We start from the raw sequence: 21,399 nt of genomic DNA, 5'->3' as shown, positions 1-21,399 counted from the left end.
ATGGTCTATCACACGTCTGATGAAAATTCCAGAGAGGGTAATGAGCTAAAGCCAGGCCTGAGAGTAATCTGGAACTGATATAATACACCAAACTACAGATTAATGAAACCCACTGAATTCCAAGCAGAATGAACAAAAGAAATTCTCTGGTGTATTATCACAGTGAAAATGCAGGACACTAGAGTCAAAGGAAAGATTTTAAAAGCAGTCAGAGAGAAAAGATACATTGCCTTCCAAGGAGCAACAATTCATTGTCATCTTTGTTCTCAATGGTAACGATTGAAGCCAAAGAATGATTGTATAATATTTTCAATTTGCTAAGAGAAAATCATTTTGGTAATCTAGGGCCTAGAATTTTGTACCCAGCGGAAATATTTTTTAAGAACAACATTAAGAATCGTTTTAAAACAAATAAAACCAGAAAGACTTTGATTTTCACTGAAGGCAATTCTAATGAATACTTCAGCTAGAAAAATGTGACCCCAGATGTAAGATCTAAGATGAAAAATAAGTGATGAGTGACATAAGAGGCAAATAGGTGGGTAAATTTAAACACACATTGATTGTACAAAACACTACTAATTATGCTTGAACTAAATATACAAAAAAAGCATACAAGTGAGCAGGAGAGTGACTGATGCTGAAAATGTTCTAAAATGAACATTTTATTACATCCATCCTGTTACAGATGCGGGTAAAGATAGCAAATGGCTCTAGTATCTATCCATCTACAGTGTTCTAGGTTAACCTCTACAAAATGACAATAGAATACATAACTTCAAACTAGTAGAAGAAAACAATAGAATAAGAAATCATCATCAATCCAACAAGAGGCAAGAAAGAGGAGCAAAGTAAACATTAAAAAATTCAGTACAAATGAAAAGCATAAAATACATTGCTAGAAATCAACCAAAATAGATTGGAAATTACATTAAGTATGAATGTATTAACTGACTTTCTAAAAAACCTAGCCATATAGTGTTTACAAAAGGCCCCTAAAATGTGTACACAGGATTAAAAAGAATTTAAAAACCTGATGCCAAAATCAGAAAAAAAAAATCACAAGAAAACGACAGAGCAGTATCTTTCATGAATAAAGATACAAACATTTTTAACAAAATATCAGCAAATCAAAAACAACACATAGAAGAGATATACACCATGATCAAGTGGGACATGCAAGATTGGTTTAACACTCCAAAAATCAGTGAATGCGTTCTACCACGTGACGAGAATAAGGGGTAAAAACCATGTGACCATCTCAGAAGATGCAGAATGGGCAACTGAGAGAATCTAACATCCATTCATGAAAAGAGCTCTGAACACACACTAGGAATAGAAGGAAAACCCTCAATTCAATAAAGAGCATCGATGGAAAACCTACAGCACATTTAATGGCAAATGACTGAATGCTTTTCCCTATAAGATTTTCACTAGCCACTTCCTGTCAACATTTAACTGGGTGTTCAAGCCATAGTAATTAGGCAAACAAAGAAATGAAAGGAATCCAGATTGGAAGGAAGACGTAAAACTGTCTTTATGCACACATGACATGACCCTAGATGTAGAAAATCCTAAGGAATCTACAATAATAACAACAAGAGTTACTAAAATTAATAACAATGAAGTCATAGTTTACAAGCTTAATATAAAAAACTGTATTTCTATATACCAGTAACAAACAATTCAAAAATGAAATTAAGAAAACAATTCTATTAACAATAACATTGGAAATAATACAATGTTTAGGAGTAAAGTTAACAAAAGATGTGTAAGATTTGTACACCGAAAACTATCACTGGAGAGAAAGTATCACTGGAAGAAATGAAAACAGATCAAATAAATGGAAGGACATACCATGTTCATGAATTAGAGGACTCAGTGTTGCTAAGATGTCAAGTTTTCCCGAATGAATCTATAAATTCAACACAATCCCTACCAGCAGGCTTTTTTTTTTTTGGTAGAAACTGACAAGCTGATTTCAAAATTCATACAAAAATTTATAGGACTCAGAATGGGCAAAACAATTTGAGAAAGAAGAAGATTAGAAGACGCACACAACCTGATTTCAAAACTTACGGCAGAGCTACAATAATCAAGATGGTGTAATGTGGGTAAGGATAGGGAATATAGACCAATAGAATAGAAGTTGAGAATCTATGAAAAAACCCATATATTTATGTTCAATTGAGTTTTTGACAAAGGTGCCATGAAAATGGGGAGAAAATTGTCTTTTCAACAAATGGTGCTGAGGCAATTGGATATCCATGAGCCAAAAAAAAAAAAAAAAAAAAAAAAAGAACTTAAACGTCTCCTCACACCCCATAATTAACTCAAAATAAATCATAGACCTAAATGTAAGAGTTGAATCTATAAAACTTCTACAAGAAAAGAAAAACACACAGAAGAAAATGTTCGTGTCCCTGGCTTAGGCAGAGAACTTAGATACAACATCAAAAGTGTGAGCCATACAAGTAAAGATAAGCTGGACTTCATTGCAATTTAAAGCCTATGTGTTTTCAAAGACACGATTAAGAACATGAAAAGACAGCCACAGAATGGGAGAAAATATTTGCAAGTCACATATCTGATAAAGGACTTGTAGCCAGAACATATAAACAACTCTTACAACTCAATAACAGAACTGCCTAATTAGTAAATAGGCAAGAGGGTTGAATAAACATTTCCCCAAAGCAGACTATGAATGGCTAATAAGCACATGAAAAGTTGCTCAACATCATTAGTGATTAAGGAAATGCAAATCAAACCCACAACTAGAATGGCGAAAAGAAAACAGACCAACCATACCACGTATTTGCAAGAATATAGAGAAAGTGGAACCTTTGTACATTACTGGTGGGAAATCAAAATGGTACAGACCCTTTGGAAAACAGTTCAGAAGTTTTTTAGAAAGTTAAATAGAGACTTGCCACATGACCTATCAATTCCACTCTTAGGAACCTGACCAAGAGAAATGAAAACATATGTCCACACAAAGACTTGTAGATAAAAGTTCGCAGCAGCATTGACCATAATAGCCCCAAACTGGAAACAATCCAACTGCCAATCTATCAACTGGCAAATGGATAAACAAAATGTGTTCTATCCATCCAACAGAATACCATTCAGCATCAAAAAGAGAAATTCACGATGCAGCCCAGATGGACCTCGAGAACGTTCCCCGATGTGAGCAAAGCTAAACACAAAACACCACAAATCATCGGATTCCACTTACGGGAAACATCCCGAAAACACACGTTTCTAGCCGTCTAGAGTTTGAGGGGCACAGGGACAGACAGCATGTCAATGACTGGCTGTGGCTGGGGGCGGGAGCTGGGAATGATTGCCAGCAGGACGGAGGGACTTTGGGGGTGTTGAAAATGTTCTAAAACTGGGTTTTGATGATGGTTGCAGGTCAAACTAGATATTTACTTAAATGTGTTGTGCACACTTCTGCTTGGTGAATTTCACGGCATGTAAGTCATACCTCAATAAAGCTTTAAAAAAATGATAAACAAAATTAGGTTTGTATAAATAGACTTTAGAGGGAAAAACATTACTTGAGAGAAAGAGGATGCTATGCAATTACAAAATTTTAAAACCAGCAGTGAATATATAAAAATCTGAATATTCTATGTATCTAACCATAAGATCTGAAAATACATAAAGCAAAAATGGACAGAAATACAAGGAAGACTAGAAAAACTCTCCACAAGAGCTGGTTCTTCGACACATCTCTCAGCAATGAGTGACCAAGCAGATAAAAGCATTCCAGGGAGGATGTAGATTGCAACATGACAGCAAGCTTGCTGTGACGGACATAAACATAACACGGTACGCAGCGGCTTCAGAACACACGCGGTCTTCAGGTACGGAAGGTGCCCTTACAAAAACTGACCACATGTTTGACTTATAAAACACATTTCAAAATGTGTCAGGGGGTTGCTATCGTACAGATTGCTTTCTCTGACAACAGAGCAATGACAAAAATCACTTTGCTGTAGCGCCCCTGGGAGAAACAAGAGGTCATAACGGAAATTAGAAAAATATTTAAGCAAACGAACACCAGAATCGAACGCTGTTGGTCGACACCTGGGGGGGTGACGTCTGAGTGGCATTTAGAGAAAATGTGTGTAGCCCTCAGTGCACACTTTAGAAGCCTAGACAGTCTTAAGATTAATAATTATCCAGCCTAGGAAGTTAAAGGACAATACATTAAGGCCAAGCGAATAGAACAAGAAAATAAACAGAAGTAGATGAAACAAAACAAAGCCAACAATAGACTCAACGGGGTCAAAAGTGGGTTGAAAACATGAATAAAATGGGCAAGTAGCTGGCGACCTTGACCCATGGGGGGAAGAAATGAAGGAGCAGACAAACAACATTGGCAATAGATGGGGGGGCTAACCACTGGTGATACAGATGCTAAAGTGATAACAAATGCCAGCAAGTGTGAAAGCTAGGCTGGAACGCACACAGCCTTCAAACATACAGCTTATCGAAACTGACACAAGAAGAGGTCGAGAACCCCAGCAGCCCCACAGCCGCACGCGTCGCCGACGCGGCAGCGAAACCTGCCCGCCAGAAAAGCACCAGGACGCTCTGGGGCAAGGAAACCTAACCTTGCGCAAAATATTCGAGAATACAGACAACGAGGGAACACTTCCCAGCTCATTCTGTGAGGTTCACATAAACTGGATACCAAAATCCACTGAGAACCGTGTAAGATGTGGACACATCTTGCATGGCAATAGGGACACAAAAATTCTAAAGAAACTATTCGCAAGATTTTAGCAGCGTCTAAGAAAGAATGTCCCACGTGAAGGACTGGTGTGTGGTGGGCAGAGGAGGGTGCCACACAGATGTCTGGAAACATAGTGTAGATCCAGGATGATAAAGGCCTGAACTCTGCGGGGAGGGCGTGGGGCCGGCATGCAAGGGCGGGTGGCTTCCGGGGGCTGAGGGATGAGCAGGGGGAGCTGTGGGGATGACAGTTCTTCGGGGTCTTGCTTATAGGCCTGGGTGGATGGAGGGGTCTCTCTGGGCTGTGGGAGGAGCAGGGTCTGGGTCCTGGGTGACTGGGCCTGCCTGGTCCAAGGCCGGGCCTGGGGAGGTGAGGTGGTGGGGGCCTGGGTTCGAGAGCTTTCCTGTCCAGGAGAAAAGTATGCCTGGCCAGGGTTCTAGGACCGTGGAAGGAGAGCCTCGCCGCCCACGCCCTCTGCACCGCGGCCTGGAAACGCAGGACTTCCCTGTGTCCGGCTCTGGGCCATGGACATTTCCGGCAAAAACAGAGAAGAAAGAAATTCTCCCAGCCCACTGAGCTCCTCATATCAGCCAAAGCTGTGTGAGCTGAGCTTGCAAAATAAACAGGGCTCAGTGTAAACACTGCAGCAGGTCCCGGGGATGGAGCTAAGAATACACGCTGGGGGAGGAAGGTGGGAGCGGCCCTCCCTCCTTTGGGTCCCCAGAGAGCCTTGGGGACCTTGCCTCCGGAGGAGCAGCCCTGACAGGGAGGGGCCAGAAACCCGGGCCCAGGGCCGGGGCCGCGCTCTCAGGACTCCTGTCCCAGAGCTGGCGAGGGTCTCTGTCCGAGTGTCTGGATCCGTGCCGCCCCCTGACCCTGCCGCCTGTGGGCGGTCCTGCTCTCCCCCGCCCCCAGCCTCGGCCCTCAGTGTTCACACTCAGCCCCTTCTCCACCAGACCCTCCTGTTTATGAAGCGCCTTTCTGGTTTCTTCTTTCTCCACTCCATCTCCACATCCTTCAGCGGCCTCCTCTGGGGCCAGCTCTTTCCCTAACTCACTAACCAGCCAACAGCTCCACCTCCCTGGGCCTCAGTTTCCCTACTTGTAAAAGAGACTTTACTGGGACAGATCCGAGTCCTTCCCAGAACGGAGAGCACAGCGTGGAAGAACCACTCACACCCTCTCCTACGACTACAGGGGGCTGCGGGGGTCCTGGCCCCGGGAGTTGGGCAGGCCTGCCAGCCGGCCCGGGCTGGGGACAGGCGGCGTCCTGAAGGGCGGGTGGGGGCATCTGAGCTGGAGCAAGTGTTGTGAAGAGGCTGCAGGGCCCGAGAGAAGGGAGTGTGTCGGGCCGCCGCGCCCACATGGCCCCTGGCCTGGACGTGAGGAACTGAGGTGCCCCTGAACGGGCAGAGCTGGCCTCTCCTGGTAACTCCCTGCAAGCGGGTACCCCAGGGCCCTGACCCTTGCACTGATCTGCTCACAAGACGGAAGGAGGGAGTGGCAGCTGCTGTGCGTCCCAAAGGCCCCTCTCCCACCATCCCCGCCCTCCTTGTCCTGCAGCTGAGCGAGCCGGCGGGGATGGGACCCCCATCACAGCCGAGGCCTGAGCTGAGGCGAGGAAGCAGTTGGGGGCCAGGGTCCCTTCCGCCTCGAGGCCAGCCCGGTGGGGCTGGCGGCCATGGGCACTGCCGCTGCTGCCGGCCTGCGGGGACTCGGAGGGCGGGCGGCTGCTGGGTTTCCTGCCCCTGACTTCCCGCAGTCAGCAGGATTGCTGGGGGTTGTTTATGGCCCCGATGGCTGCAGCGATAGCCGCGGTAACGAGGGGCCGGGACGTGCCACTGTGCCCTCTGGGCCCGGTGGGGCCCTTTCCCAGGGTCTGTCCCTGTGGGGGCGCCGGTCTGTGGGGGAGGGCTGGGCAGGCCGAGCTGGATGCCAGCCCACGGTGGCCTCTGCCGGGGTCCTGCACAGCCCCACCTATGCCTTGGTGGCAGCGGGGTGGGGACGCAGTGTGGGGCAGGCCTGCTCCCAGCCTGGAGACCCCAGCCTGGTGACTGCACCTCCCAGGCTGAACCAGCTTCTGGGAGGCAGGAGTGGGTGATGACGACACAGAGTGGGTCTCCCCGAGCACGTGCGCGTGGGACGTCCAGGAATCCTTGCAGCTCAGAAATGGCCCCTCTCCTGGGGCCTTGTTCCCAAACCACGCCCCCAGGGATCAAGGGCTCTGGAAAACCCGCCCCTTTGTTGTTTAGGTCTGAAGAAACGTGGGCACGTAATTCTGTTCCCCCAAGCCCAGCCCAGCACGCTGACATCAGCTGATCAAGGGCTGTGTCCTGGTTCTCAGACCCTCACTGCTCCAGCCTGGGGGGGGGGCATTGCTCCTACCCCCCATCACCACCCCCAGAGGACACCAGGCTCCTGTCTAGATTTAAAGGGGTGGCCTGTCCCATGGAGCAGTGGGCAGAGCCAAAAGACAGGCCCGGGGCAGCAGGACAGGGGACAGAACCAGACCAGGGTGAGCGCATCTGGATGCTGGGATGGCAGGGGCACTCCCAGGGCTGCTGGGTGGGGGAGGGCTCCTGTGCCCAGGGGCCACCACAACCCCTGCCAGTGGTGAGGGCCAGTCAGCACAGCTGCCTTGGCCAGGATGTTTCAGGGCTGGGCAGGGGGCCTGGGCCCAGGCCCCACTCTACCTCTGCTTCCTCTGATGTCCAGAAGTCCCCACACAGGGTGCCTGCTCTGCTGTACTGGGCATGGCCACCTGCTGCTTCTCACGGAATGCGCCAGCCGGAGTCCCTGGTCCATCCCACCACACCCCCTCCCTGTGAAGAAGAGCGAAAGCCAAGGACTTGTCCCGTTCAGAGCCCGGGGCCCCAAGCCTCAGATGCCAAGCGACCTGGTGAGCTGACTATTCCCAGCGAGGGCATCTGCCAGTGGCCGTCTGCTTGGGCAAAGGCCTGTGCTGACCGAGGTGGGCAGGCCCTCCGGCGGGGTCAGGGTGTTGGCATCACAAAGCCCCGGCTGGCCAGACCCCAAGTGAGGGCCCCAGCGGGCACCTGGACAGTGGCCCTCCCTCTCTGCCTGGCCGCATTTACTGGATCGCAGCCCGACCCCAGCCCAGGCCAGGGCAGACCGCAGGTGAGCAGAGCGTGATGCTGCAGACCCTGGCGGGGGAGGGAGGCTGGGGCGGGAACGGGGGGCTGCGCCCCTGCCCGCCTGCCCAGCGGCCGCAGAGATGGACATGGGCCAGAGCAGGCGTTGCCCAGGAAACTGAGTGGCGGACGCACTCCCTGCCCAACTGAAATTCCTCTATTTTTAGTCCCCCGGCTACTTTCAGATAAAGTCCATGTAGACGAGCGAGCTGTTCGGCCAGATAACAGCCAGCTTCAAACCATGGAGACTTCAAAGGGCAGCGCGGCGGCCCCTCCCGTTCCCCAGAACCTCCCGCGGCTCCCACGATGCCCTGGGAAGAGGCCGCGGAGCCAAGAGACCGGGCAAGGGGTACAGAGCCCAGCGGGGAGTGGGGCATCGCAGCAGCCGTGGCTGAGCGGGCCAGTGCCCAGCAGCGGACGGAGCACGGGCACCACATCCCACCTGGATGCCCGGCAGGGCCTCGGCCGGCACTCCACACCTCCCAGTGCCCTCAGGGCCCTGCAGTGCGGGGTCCTGGAGCCCACAGCCCCTCCTCCATACGTGGTGGCCCTGCACCACTGTCGGCGCCTCTGAGGTCCCCGAGTGCACGCGGCCTGGGGCCGAGGGAGCCATAGGCACCGTGGGCAGCACGGCCCGCTCCGGCGTGCTCTGGGCAGTCCTCAGTTACTCCAGGGAGGGGCCTGTGAGCACTTTTCAGGGGTCTACAGACCAGCCTGGCCTGGCCTTCTATGTCCTCCTCCCATGGGGCCTGGTGCCTGGCATGTGTGGGGAGTAATTGGAGACCTTGGTGTCAGGTGGGCACGCTGAGCATGGACGGACGGAAGGAAGGAGGGAAGAAGAGAGGGCGGGGGAGACCCCAGACACCTCGGGCACCCTCCGAGCCTTGCACGCTCAGGAAAGAGCCAGAGAGTAAAACACTGCTGCAGACAGCACTGTCCGGGCCCAGGGCGACGCCCATCAGGAGACACGCCACGTGGGCTCAGGTGCCTACCTTCTCCTCCACCCGGTTCAGGCGGGCGCCAATCGTGTTGCTGCCTCGGTCCTTGGTCTTCTCTGTGGGATAAAGCACCCAAATCAGGAATGCCTGAGCCAGCAGATAGTGGAGGGGGGCAGGGGACCCCGACTGGGCCCGGGGAGAAGGGTGACTGGGGTGGAGAGCTGAGGGTCAAAGTCCTTGGACCTACGAAGACATCATTCAAGAGCTCTTTGGTGATGAGAGCTCCAGGAGGTGGCAGGAGGGCAGGCACTGGCCACTCTGTCCCTGCGCCACCCTTGCTGGTTCTGTGACCTCTGAGAGCCTCGGAGGACAGGGATGCGCCCTGCCCGGGGCTGCGGTGCAAACACGACACCCCACCCACCCCAGGGGGGCACTTGCTCTGGCCGGGGGGCCTGCTCCTGCCTTCCATCTCTGAGTGAGCTGCGGCTCCCAGTTGCACTTGGGCGAGGGCAACCCCAAGGGACTGGCCTGGCCTGTCCTCCCTGGTGTGACCCCTAGCCCCTGGAGGGAGGACAGGAGGGACGTGCCTCAGAGCTGGAGGACGGCACCCACTGGCCTTCTGGCTGGCCACTCACCCCTCCAAACCCCACTCCCAGGCCTCCTCCCTCGCAGGATGCCGGTCTCGGGTCCACACCCAGGTGGTCGATAGCCTAGAAAAGCCTGCCGTTCAAAGGGACCCACGTAAGTTCTTGCACTAACTGGAAATCCTTTGTGAAGCATGTTCAGAGCCACTGTGCTAAGGGTGGTCTGCCTGACCGGCTCTCTCTGGGTCTCCTTGCACTCTCGGACGGTGGGAAGAGGTGGGCGTGGGTGGAGGGGCGGGGGAGGGTACCGTGATGCTGAAACCCACCTGAGACAGAGATGAAGAGGGAGGGCTTCCCGATGGACTGGTCCAGCCTAGGGGAAGGAGAACACAGACCAGGCACCGCATGACATCTGGCCTGTTGCTGGGCAGATGGGCTGGTGTGCCCAGCAAGACGACAAGCCATCCGCCCCGCCTGGGGGCCGCTCACCACCACCACCCAAAAGCCTGCCAGGAGCCTCTAGGCCCCAAAGGCCCGTGCTCCCAAGGGCGCCTGGCAAGGGGCTCAGAGGTGAAGGGCGGGGGGGGGGCTGCCCCTTAGCCTCCCCTCCGGGCCGGCAGGGTCCCAGGGACGCCCAGTGTCCTGCTGCTGCTTCATAAAAGCCCCTGGCCAGGCTCCCTGAACGTGCCCAGAGAGGTAGGCTAGCAAACGGGCCCTCCCAGGGCGGGCCAGGGCGCTGGGCTGGGTGGGCTCCATGTCCCTGCAGTAGGCCAGCAACGGGGGGGGGGGGGCGCCTGAGCCCTCCTCGGGCCTGTGGTCAGGACATCACAGCTCCCAGCCACACCTTGCGCTGCACGGAGCTCGGGTCCCAGGCTAGCCCACCATGGAGGTACCGCTCACCTGACCTGTGCGGGCCCCTGAGGACCACGCTGCTCCCAGGAGAACGAGCTCACCGGGCTCTGGGCCGGAAGCCAGGACACGTAGGCTCCCGGTCACCAGGGTCTCCCTGGAGGTGGTGCCTCCTGGGGCTGGACCTGCTGCTGCTCAGAGCCCCCAGGTGTCTGCAGCTCTGAGACGGGGACGAGCCTGGAGCTGGTGCTGTTCGCCTCGTGCCCCGGCCTCATCCACTCCCCATCCGTCCTTCCCCTCCGACCACCCCCTGGGGCCCACGCTCCCCACCCCCCCGCCCCGCGTGCGCCCACCTTCTCTGCAGCTCTTTGATGCGCACCATGAGGTTGAGGTGGCCCTGTGAGTACTGCTCGATGACATCCCGCACATCGTAGGGCTTCCGCGCTTGCTGTGGGCCAGAGAGACACGAGTCAGCCCCTGTGCCCCGCGGGCTCAGCCCAGATGCAGACTGTGTTGGTGCCCGCCTTTCGTGGCCTTTCAGGATTTAAGGAGCCACCCACGTAGCTCTGCAGGTAGGCCAGGCCCAGTGCACATGCAGTGGCCGGGCTCATCGCCCCTGGGAGCTGGGGGACCCTGGCCAGCCGCCTCCTGCCCTGTCACCTGCAGAGACCTGACTATTCTCTCTTTCTAGGCCCCCAGTTCCTGTTTTCAAATTGCCTCAGAGAAGCTGGCTCAGCTGAGGGGCCAGGGGAGCAGCAGGGCTGCCGATCATGGGCCAGGAGGGCACAAGTTTGTGCAGCCACCGCCGGCCTGGGCCCCAGGCTGACCCTCCACCCACACACTCACTGGCAGGCGCACCCACTGTTCTCAGGGCGGGGAGGCGGACTGCCACGCGCCCTTCCCAGGCAGTCCCATGGGCCGAGCAGAGGTGGCCGCAGGTGACGGCCCCTGGCCTGCAGTCCCTACTCTGGGTGACAGGCCTCCTGCTGGGGCTCCAAGGCTGCCTGGGAAGAGGAGAAAGGTGCACAGCCAGCCTGGGGCCATGGGGGCAGGGCAGGGGACCCCAGAGCACCAGGCTTGGCACCTGCTCTGAGCCCGTAAATGCATCCAGGGCTCAGGTGAAACCGCAACAGAGAGGAGGAGGCTTCTCACGACGGCAGTGAAACCGCCAGCCGCGTTCATGGCCTCGTCCTGGGAGCCACGGGCCGAGGGGCTCACCCAGGCAGGAGCAGGCCGGCTGAGTGGGGGTTCCACGGCCCGGGAGGCCCTTTGCCCACACAACAAGCCAGAGCCGTGCGGGGACATAGACCACCTCTATAAGGGGGGCCCTGGGTGGTCCTCATTAACACTGAAGGGCCCATATTAGTGATGAGCTGGGGGGCTTCTCAACCCTAGGGCCCCAAGCGACACGTCCTCTCTGCCCACCTGAGGCCTACCTCTCCTTGGGGGGCCACCCCAGAGACTGAGGCTACCCCAGACTAAGGGGGTGGTCACCTCTGCCTTCCCAGAAAGATGGGGCTCCCCTGAGGGCAGGGTCCTGTCTCAGATCTCTGGGTACCCCTCGGACATGTCCAGGGGCCCGGCCATCAATCCTGGCAGCTTAACAAAGTTCTTGCATCTCCCTAACATTGACTGGGACCCTAGGAACCCCAAGCCAGGGCAGAATCCTCCTCCCTATCAGGGACTGGGCACGAGAAATCTGGGGGTCCCTTCCCCCATCACACCTTTGCCCCCAGTGGAAGGACCTGCCCCCGGGGGCCATGCTGTGTGCCAGAACCGCCTCGTGGCCTACACCCCAAGGCCCGTCGTGGGATCACAGGGCCGGGCAGGCTTGCCGACTAGTCACACACTCAGCTTTGTGACAAGTCCAGCAAGGCCACCTAGCCACAGGCTGGTGGCAACACCCCCAGGGCTCGGTCTCTCCTCCTGGAAGATGGAAGATGGAGCCCTACTAGCCCGTCCTGTGACGCGGAGACGCTGAGTCCTGCCTCACTCTGGCTGACAAGGGGGGTGAGGGGAAACTAAGACGCTGGGCGAGATAGGTCAGGAGTCCTGAGCTGCTCACACGGGACGGCCTGGGGCGGCCGTGATGGTGGCTGTGGCTGAGCCCAGGGCACGAGCTGACCTTCAGTGCACACTGGAGGTGGCCCTGAGTCACAGCACCCACCGTCCTCTGGGCCAAAGGGCTTTGTGAGGCTCGTGGCACCTCCAGACCCGGCGGGGGGTCCGGGGCGGGCCTGGCCTGGGATGGAGCAGGTCCTTGCACTGGCCCCTCGGAGACCGCAGGAAGCCATGCATGAGGGTGAGTGTGGGCACCTGAGTGTGTTGAGAGCCTCTGTGTGCACACACATGTGCAAATGGACCCGTGGGGTGGAGTGGGAATACAGGACGAGTGTGCGGGAGTGAGTGTGTATGCACGCGTCTGCCTGTCTGCTGGGCCGCGGCGGGTGGGGCCGTGAGCAGGGCCCCTGGGCCTCACCTTGTCCAGGGAGGAGGTGCCCCACCGACACCCAGGACCCATGGCCAGGCGGGGCCCCAGGCCCCCGCGGCGCCTTGTGGAGCCGATGGGCACCGCCCCCCCAGGCCTGGCCAGCGCTCCTGGAGGCCTTTGTCAAGTGGCTGCCTGGGGCCCAGCCGAGGGGTCATCTCAGCTTTCTCTCCAGAGCTAATTCCTTCTGGCGGCAGCAGCAGGAGCCCGAGATGAGCCGAGATAATGCCGGGCTGTCCAGACTGACCGCCGGTGGACCTGGGAGTTCAAGGCAAACTTGAAGGCCTAAGAGTCTCTGGCTCCTCGGGCCAGACGCGGGGCGGCCAGCCGGGGGCTTATCGGCCAGCGAGGCAGGCAGGGGGCCACCCGCCATGCCTGCAGCCCCTAAGGCCAGATGGGGTGGGCGTGCAGGCAGACAGACAGACAGGCTGCTGCAGGCGGAGGGAAGGCCTCCCTGACAGCTGGGCCTGGGGCGGGGGGGGGGCCACCCCGGAGCCCCACGGAGCTCCTCTCTGCCAGGAACTTTGCCCACTGCTTCTTCCTCGGTGGGTCCCTTTTCCCTGGAGGCCCCTTGCTCCCCACCCCGCCGGCTGCCCCTGGTGACGAGGGCCAGCAGGTGAGGCCTCCCTCCTTGCTCGAGAGCCTCTGTACCCAAGGAGGCACACCTCCACTCAAAGGGCCTCACTCGGCTTCCTCAGGGCCCCCCAGGGGTCCTGGGCACAGGGGAGGGGCAGGGAGCAGGGAGAGTGGGGTTTCCAGAGGCTTCACAGGCCACTTACAGCACCCTGGCCCATGTCCTGAGGCAGAAGAGGAGACCCTTGGCCTGGAAGGGAGGACAGGGCCCCCACCAAAGCCAGCGACCAGTTTTCTCACTGGTGCCCATGTCTGCTCCAGCCACTGTGGGCGCCCCTCTGCCAACGGCAACCTGCGGTCTGAGCTGGCAGCTGCCCATGTCACCCCCGAACTGGGCCTGCCATGGGCCCCAAGGTTCCGTCTGCTCTGCTGGGTGCCCCAGACTCTGGGAGCAGCGCCCAGGAAGGCCGGTGTCCACCCTGGCACAGGCCTGCACATCCGAACTGAGCCCCAGGCAGCGGGTTGTGGCTTTGTCCTGCGGGGGCCTGCTCTGAAACCGAGGCGGCCCAGCTGCTCGGGCTGGGAGTCGTCCTGCCCTGGAAAAGCCCCCCCGACCCCTCTGCTCCCCCAGGTTGGTGTCTGTGGCTTTAGCCATGACAGCCAGCTGCTGGCCAGTGAAGGTGACACATCTTGGCTCTTCCTGTGGCCTCCTCTGCTCTTGGGACACTCCTGCCCAGACCTGACCCCCGAGGGGAGAACAGCACCCCACCCCCAGCACGCCTTCAGCCTCCTGCTCTACCAGACCACCCTCCGCCAGCACCGCCAGCACCTCCAGTGCAGCCCCTGGCCCTCCGGGAAGGAGAGGCCGCAGAACCCAGACGCCCTTGACCAGGGCCGTCGGATCCCGCCCAGAGCATTGCTGGGCAGACCTCCCAGCGCCGGCCGAGAAGAGCGTTCACCACGACTCTTTTGTCTCAACAGTGAGAAGTCCCAGGCCCGGGCGGGAGCCTTGGCACGACTTGGCCCAGTTTGGTGGGAAAGGCCTCCCCCTGGGCTGCGGGCAGACGGGCAGGCAGCAGCGCAGCGCGGGGCACTGAGGGCGCAAACCCCCGGCCAAGGGGGGCGCGCGCGCCGCCGTGCGGCGGGAGGAGCGGGGGGCTGTCCTCGGGGCGCTGACGGATGGCGGTCATGTCCCAGCAGAGGCTGCATGAGGCTGGGCCCGCGCATTACGGATGGGGGAGGAGCTGGCCCAGCACTCCTGGGGGTGCGGTCTGTCCGGACCCCCCCACTGAGTCTGGTTCTGTGGCCCGGGCAGGTGGGGTCTCCGCTAAGGGACCCGTGTGGAGCCGCATCAAGCCTGCAGCCTGGGGTGGCAGGCGTCGCCTGGAGGGGGCTGCGGAGATGGCAGCTCTTGCCCCGGCCTTGCTGTGGCCCCTCTGGGGTGTGCAGGCTGCTGCTGGCTCTGGGCGACCCCCACCCTGACTCTGTCGAGGGCTCATTTGAAAGGCAAGACTTAGGGAAAGAGTGACCTCCCCCCAGGGTCCCTGCTTCCTAAGGCTACACGTTCCCAGAGTGAGGGCTGAGGCCGGCCCTGCTCCTCAGACAGGGGACTGTCCCCACGGAGGAAGGAGGCTGCCACCAGCCGGCTTCCTCTGGCAGCCTTAGGCTCTGGAGGCTCTGAGGGGCTGCTGGGGGGCTCAGCCCAGAATGGCTGCTGATGGGGAAGGCCAGTGCCCCCAGTCTCGCCCAGCCAGGGAGACACTGCCTGGGCACAGAGCAGGGCGGGGTCTCCCTCTGTCCCGACCCACGCAGGGTGGGCAAGGGGGGATGAGAACCCTGGGCCGGCCTGGGACAGGGCGCTTCCCGCCAGGTGACCTGGGGCAGGCTTGGCGCCCTCTCTGAGCCACTCCCACTGAGCTGGAGGGCTCAGTGCAGGACTCACCTGGAACTTCTTCTTGGCCACAAAGTACTGCATGCGCCGAATGACCTTGATGGTGGCCCGATGGTGCTCCCGCAGCCTGCAGGGGAAGGGAGAGAGGGCGTGAGTGGCCACTGAGACAGGCATCCCGTACTCACTGCCGTCAGAGGCGCGGGGCCTTCCCGAGCGCCCCTGCTGCACGCGGGCTAGGTCCTTCCAGAAACAGGGAGCACACTCAACCCCCTGGGACGGACACCAACAAGGCCACGTCCTGGTGGAAGGAGGAGAGCTGGGGGCCAGGAGCTTCTAATCAGTAGGATGATCTCAGAGGGCTCCCTGCCTTGGTGGTTGTTTGGAAGTGGGTCAGGAGTCAGGGCCCTGTGTTGGCGATGGCTGTGCCCCCCCAATTTTTCTACCCTTGGGCCTCCCTGCTCCTCATCAGTATAGTGGGGAGGGGGTACAAGCAGATGGCAGCTGAGGCCCCTTTCAGCTGGAACATTCTATGACCCTCCCACCCCAACCCAGGCATGCACTTGGGAAACAGAGGACTGCAGGAGAAACTAGCCAGGGACAGTTACTGCCTGAGCCACTCTGCTAAGGGGACTGCATCGCCTCCCCTCTAAACTTCCTTCTAGAGACATCCTCCAAAAAGGAAACACACGAAGAAGATGTTGTGTGTTCATACGATGGAACACTACTCAGCCATGAAAAGAGGGACATGATGCCACCTGCAGCAACACAGATGGACCCAGAGATGGTCATATTGAGTGAAGGGAGTCAGAAGGAGGAAGACAAACGTCCTATGACATCCTTTGTATGTGAATGTAAAGAAAAAAGATAAGACACAGATTTTATTTAAAAACCAGAGATAGACTATGGACACAGAACAGCCTCTGGTTACCAGCGGGGAGAGGGGTGGGGGGGCAGATGAGTTCGGGGTCAGCAGATCTACGTTACTGTATACAAAATAGATAAACAGCAAGGACCGACTGTAGAGCACAGGGAACTATATTCAATTTGTTGTAATGACCTGTACTGGAGAAGAATCTGAAAAGAAAATACGTATGTACATGTAGAACTGAATCACTTTGCTGTACATTTGAGACTAACATTGTAAATGGACTATACTTCAATAAAAAGTAAGAATTAAAGAAAAAAGGAAACGTAATGGATGGCATGTACTTGCACAGAGAAAAGAATATTAGAAAGTACATCCAACGGAACCAGTGGGGTTTTGATTCTGGGTCTGAAAACTGTAGGTGACTAAACCTTCTGCCAGAAACACCCGCACCAACCAGAGAGGTGCCCACAGCGCCCCAGCTGTGGGGCGGCCTTCGGAGCATCGAAGACTCCGCGCGCGGAGATCCCACAGGAGAAACCAAGTGGAGGAGCCCCCGTGTGTGCGTGCCCTGCTATGTGGGGCACACGGGCCAACGGGAAACGGCGGCTCCCTGGACCGGCAGGATAGGCAGGGCCGGGGCACGAGGACACCCAGGGCTGGAGGGGACAAGGTGCTGTTGAAGGGGGAGCACAGAGGAGGGAGCCCCCTTTCACACAGTTTCCCCCGATGCATCTGTGAATTAAGCTGCACAGTGTGGGGGTGAGATTTGGAGAAACTGGGCAAAGAGCTAGAAGGGTGAAAAGCTGCACGGAGAGCCCACAGATGCACGTCCCTGCGGAGAAGGATCAGACTCCGACCAGCAAGGGAGATGGAGCTAGAAATGAACAAGGAACAGGTAACCAGAAAGTCCCGAAGTGTTTTGGCAATTGATCGAAACAGCTCAAGTGTCGAGGAAGAAAACAAACATCACGCTTCACGACGGTGAGCTTTGATCCACCTGCTCCTGTGATGGGAGCAGGACCAGGATGTCTGCTGTCACCGCTGCCACCCAGCACTGTGCCCGGTCTCAGCCAGTGCGCTGAGGTGAGTACAGAGAAACGAAAAACAGAAAGATTGAACAGAACAGAATAAAACTGCTTTGTCGCCATTTGCAAATGACATAATCATATACGTTAAAAAAAAAAACCCGTCAGAATCTTTCAGATAAGCTACTCTATTGCTAAATGAATTTAGGAAGAACACTGGTTTTAAAGATGATATTCAAAAATCAATTGTATTTTTATGTTAGTAACAAGCAATCAGAAAATGAAGTAAAAAGATACCAATTATAACAGCATCAAAACCCATAAGACACCTAAGAAAAAAACCTCCTGGCCATGAACAAGACCTCGCAGAAATGCACCAGACGTTAGTGAGAAAGGCTGAAGAAGCCTAAATCAGTTGAGGGTTAGAATATGCTTATAAATTGGAAGACTCAATATTTGCAAGATGCGAATTTTGAGGTATAGACCAAATGTGATTCCAATCAATAGCAGAGTGCTTTTATTTATTGGAGGGGGGAGGATTTTCAAGCTGACTCTAAAATATTTCTGAAAAAGCAAAGGGCTAAGGATAAATAAGACAATTTTGAAAAACAGCAAAGTTGAGTATTTTCGAAAAGATACCTGCACCTCAGCAAAATTCACAACAGCCAAGACATGGAAACCACCTAAATGTCCATCAACAGAGGACTGGATAAAGAAGCTGTGGTGTATTTATACAATGGAATACTACTCAGCCATAAAAAAGAATAAAATAATGTCATTGGCAGCAACATGAATGGACCTGGAGATCGTCATTCTAAGTGAAGTGAGCCAGAAAGAGAAAGAAAAATACCATGTGATAGCACTCATATATGGAATTTTAAAAAAAGACAAATGATCTTATTAACAAAACAGAAACAGACTCACAGACATAGAAAATAAACTCACAGTTACCAGTGGGGGGAAGGGGGTGGGAAGGGATAAACTGGGAGTCCGAGATTTGCAGATACAGTTGACTATATATAAAATAGATAAACAACAAGTTCCTACTGTGGAGCACAGGGAAGTATATTCAATATCTTGTAGTAACTTATGGTGAAAAAGAATATGAAAATGAATACATGTATGTCTATGTATGACTGAAACATGATGCTGTGCACCAGAAATTGAGGTGACATTATAAACTGACTCTACTTCAATAAAAAAAACCCCAAAAAACACAAAGCTGAGGACTGACACCATTTCTACCTAACACTGTCCCCAGTCTCAGCCAGTGCACTGAGGTGAGAACAGAGAAACAAAAAATAGAAAAATTGGACAGGACAAAATAAAACTGTTTTTCACTACTTGCAAATGACATAATCATATACGTTAAAAACGAGAAACAAAAAACAGAGAGCTCAGGATGTCCTGTAAAGCCACAGGGAAGGGAACAGTGTATTAGAAACGGAGTGTTAGGCATGAGGCAGCAGAATGAGGCGGATGAACAGGTCAGTGGGACAGAATAAAACACCCAGAAGCACACATACGCCTGTGGGGTCACGGGGTTTATAAGCCGGGCGCTATTTCAATCCAGTGGGGGACAGGACGTCCTTCTCAGTCAATGGTACTGAAGCAATTTGGAGGAAACGAAATCTGAACCGTGATTCCTGCCGCACCCAGTCACAAAATTAATGCAGGTGAGGTCTCGGGCCAAAGCGTGAAGGCAGAGGCCCTCGGGCCTCCAGAGAGAGCAGGAGAAGGTCTTCCCGATTTTGGAAGACGTCGCAAAACAGAAGCAGCACTGACTACACCATAAAAATACCCGACAAACAGCCCTTCCTTAAAACTCAGACCTGCCATACAGCAAAGGATGCATTAAGAGAATGCAGACACACGCTCCAGGCCAGGAAAGGGTGTTTTCTGGTGACGGACTTGTATCCAGAATGTACCAAGAACTCCTACAAATCAATAAGGAAACGACCACATGATTAAAAAAAAAAAGAAGACTTGAGCAGGCACTGCCCCACAGAGCACGCCCTAACGCCAGCAAGCCCAGGAGAAGGGACGAGATCGTTATCCTTAGGGAGATGGAGACAAAAACCAAAACCAGGTGGCCTTAGGCCCGCATCACGACCGGCCCCTCCACTTCCAGACATAGACTCCCGAGAACAGAGCACTCCCGTCCCCCAGAAGACACCTGCCCAAATGTCCACAGCAGCTTTACTCATAGGAAAGCCCACCAGTGACCAAGGTGAAGACCGGTATGACTCAAGAGTAGGTCCAAAGGCGAGAGAGGCCGGACAGCGCCTGCCTGCGGAGGGGCGCGCTTCCCTGCGGAGGGCTGGGGGCACTTCTGTGAAGCGGAGATGTTCTGTCGTGACCTCGAGGACTTTCTGTTGCATGTATGTGTGGAGAAATAAGCTGGCCTGTTCATGTGGGATTTGTGCATCTTGCAATAAATAAATCACACCGCAGGTTTTACAAAGGCTTTCAAGAGAAGCAGCTTTTAACGTTCTCAGGGAGAGGCGGTCTCTGCGTAGCCCGGAGGTGGCCGCCTTGGAGCCTGGAGTGTGCGACGCTCTGTGGTGAGCCCGAGCCCCGGCGTGCTCCTGGAGGAGCGGGCCCACCTGTACGAGGCACTCGGGGCTGTGTCTCCGCGCCTCCTATCTGCGCGCACCCGAGCACCTGCACTCTCGGGGACACCCAGTGCCCCGTGCACGCGGCGCCCAGGCATGGTGGCACTTCTACACGGGAGGGGGACAGCAGCTTATACACATCAGGACACACACATGCTCATACACACCAACTCTCACACATGCACGTACACACGGGCTTGAAAGAGGAGTCTAAGCAGGCGACGGGAGGCCCCGAGGCCCTGAGATGCCTCCTCTGCTGTCAGGGCCACTGGCCCCATGAGGCCTCTCGCCCCAGGCCTGAGCCATGGGAGGGGATGTCCCCGGCCCCACAACCCTCCCTCTTTCAGTCACCCCAAGTGGTGCGGGAGCAGGCGGAGGGCGGGGCTTCACAGGTGCCCCACCGTGAAGGGCCCTCCTGGCTGTGACCGCCAAGGCCTGGATGTGGCCCGAGGTCCACAGGGGTTCTTAGATCCCTCTTGGATTGAACAGAGGACCACACCCAGTGGCCTCCAGAGGCTGCCACCACCCTCACCTCCACCAACCCCACAGAACAAAGCTGTGGCCTTTGCAACCAAGCCATCCCGGCTAGGCTGACGGAAAGCCCGGGCTGGGGGCGCCAGGGCCCGGCTGGTGCTGCTCAGACTCGCCGTGGCTGGCCCCAGCCCTGGGGACGGCCCTGCTGCTGGCCTCCCTGCTGGACACAAACGCCTCTGTGGTCTGTGAGGGGAGGCCCTTTCTCAGCGGGCCCGCTCCTCTCTCCAGGCTGGGCTGGGCCCAGGGAGGTGGCAGGTGCCTCTTCCTGGTGGTTCCAATACCAGGCAGGTGGGCCGGGGGAGAGACGTGCTGAGCCCCGTGGGAGGTGTCCACGTTCCCTCCTCTCTGCTCGAGAAAGTAGACCCCCCCCCACCCCAAGAGAAGGACCAGACAGACATTAGAGTTTATCAAGCCTTTTCCACGTCACTTGATAGGGTCCCCCAGCCGGTTATGTGATGGATTATGTCCATTGAGTTTTGGATACTGAAACAGTCTGGTTTACCTGAAATAAATCTCACTTGGCTGTGATGGCTTTTTTAATACATCATTATATAATAGGTTGTTCTGTCTATCTTTCTTTTTAAAACAATAAATATATGCTTTTTAAACCTTTTTTTAAACTCTTTTAAAGGTTTTTTTTGGGGGGGGGTAATTAGATTATTTATTTATTTATTTAATGGAGATACCGAGGATTGACCCCAGGACCTCGTTTGCGCATGCAAAGCACTCACTCTGCCACAGACCCACACCGTCCCCTACTTTTTCCTTAATAATACAGAAAACCCCAGGAACCCACTGCTCAGAATGAAAGCTAGGTGCCAACAATCCCCCACTCAGCCCCCTCCCTGCCCCCCTCGCTCTGCATCACCATCCACCTGAACCCACATCCCTCACTCCCTGCATTCCTGTTTCTATGACTTAATCATTATCTGCGTGTATCCCAAAAAGAGCATATGTTTTCTACTGCAGTGATTTAAACCTTTTACAAATGTATTATGGTTTTCCTTGGTCTTACATTGCCAAGACCCACACACATGGCTGTGTGTCGCTTGTTTGTTTATTTTGGCCGGTGGAAGGACCCCTCTGGGTGGACATCCTGAGGACATTCGCTGCCCTGGGTGGGTGCGTGGCTGGGGGCC

The 21,399-nt window shown here is 55.2% G+C and overlaps 1 protein-coding gene across 9 annotated transcripts in view; it reads right to left on the bottom strand.

The window, feature by feature from the left end:
• The window catches only part of KCNQ1 (potassium voltage-gated channel subfamily Q member 1), a 321,449-nt gene that overhangs the window by 58,798 nt on the left and 241,252 nt on the right, over window positions 1–21,399 (bottom strand). For 7 of the 9 annotated variants that reach the window (XM_074371477.1, XM_074371479.1, XM_074371481.1 and 4 more), the window contains 4 exons: window positions 15,270–15,345; window positions 10,620–10,714; window positions 9,744–9,790; window positions 8,888–8,949 (listed from right to left, as the gene is read on the bottom strand). In XM_074371477.1, coding sequence (XP_074227578.1) covers window positions 8,888–8,949; window positions 9,744–9,790; window positions 10,620–10,714; window positions 15,270–15,345 — 280 coding nt within the window. Of the gene's footprint in view, window positions 1–8,887; window positions 8,950–9,743; window positions 9,791–10,619; window positions 10,715–15,269; window positions 15,346–21,399 lie in introns of those variants that run through there. The other 2 variants (XR_012509482.1, XM_074371484.1) reach the window with 2 other exon arrangements.

The sequence above is a fragment of the Camelus bactrianus genome, chromosome 10, assembly GCF_048773025.1.
Source record: "Camelus bactrianus isolate YW-2024 breed Bactrian camel chromosome 10, ASM4877302v1, whole genome shotgun sequence".
NCBI classification, from domain to species: domain Eukaryota; kingdom Metazoa; phylum Chordata; class Mammalia; order Artiodactyla; family Camelidae; genus Camelus; species Camelus bactrianus.
This window is presented reverse-complemented; position numbering and strand designations above follow the sequence as displayed.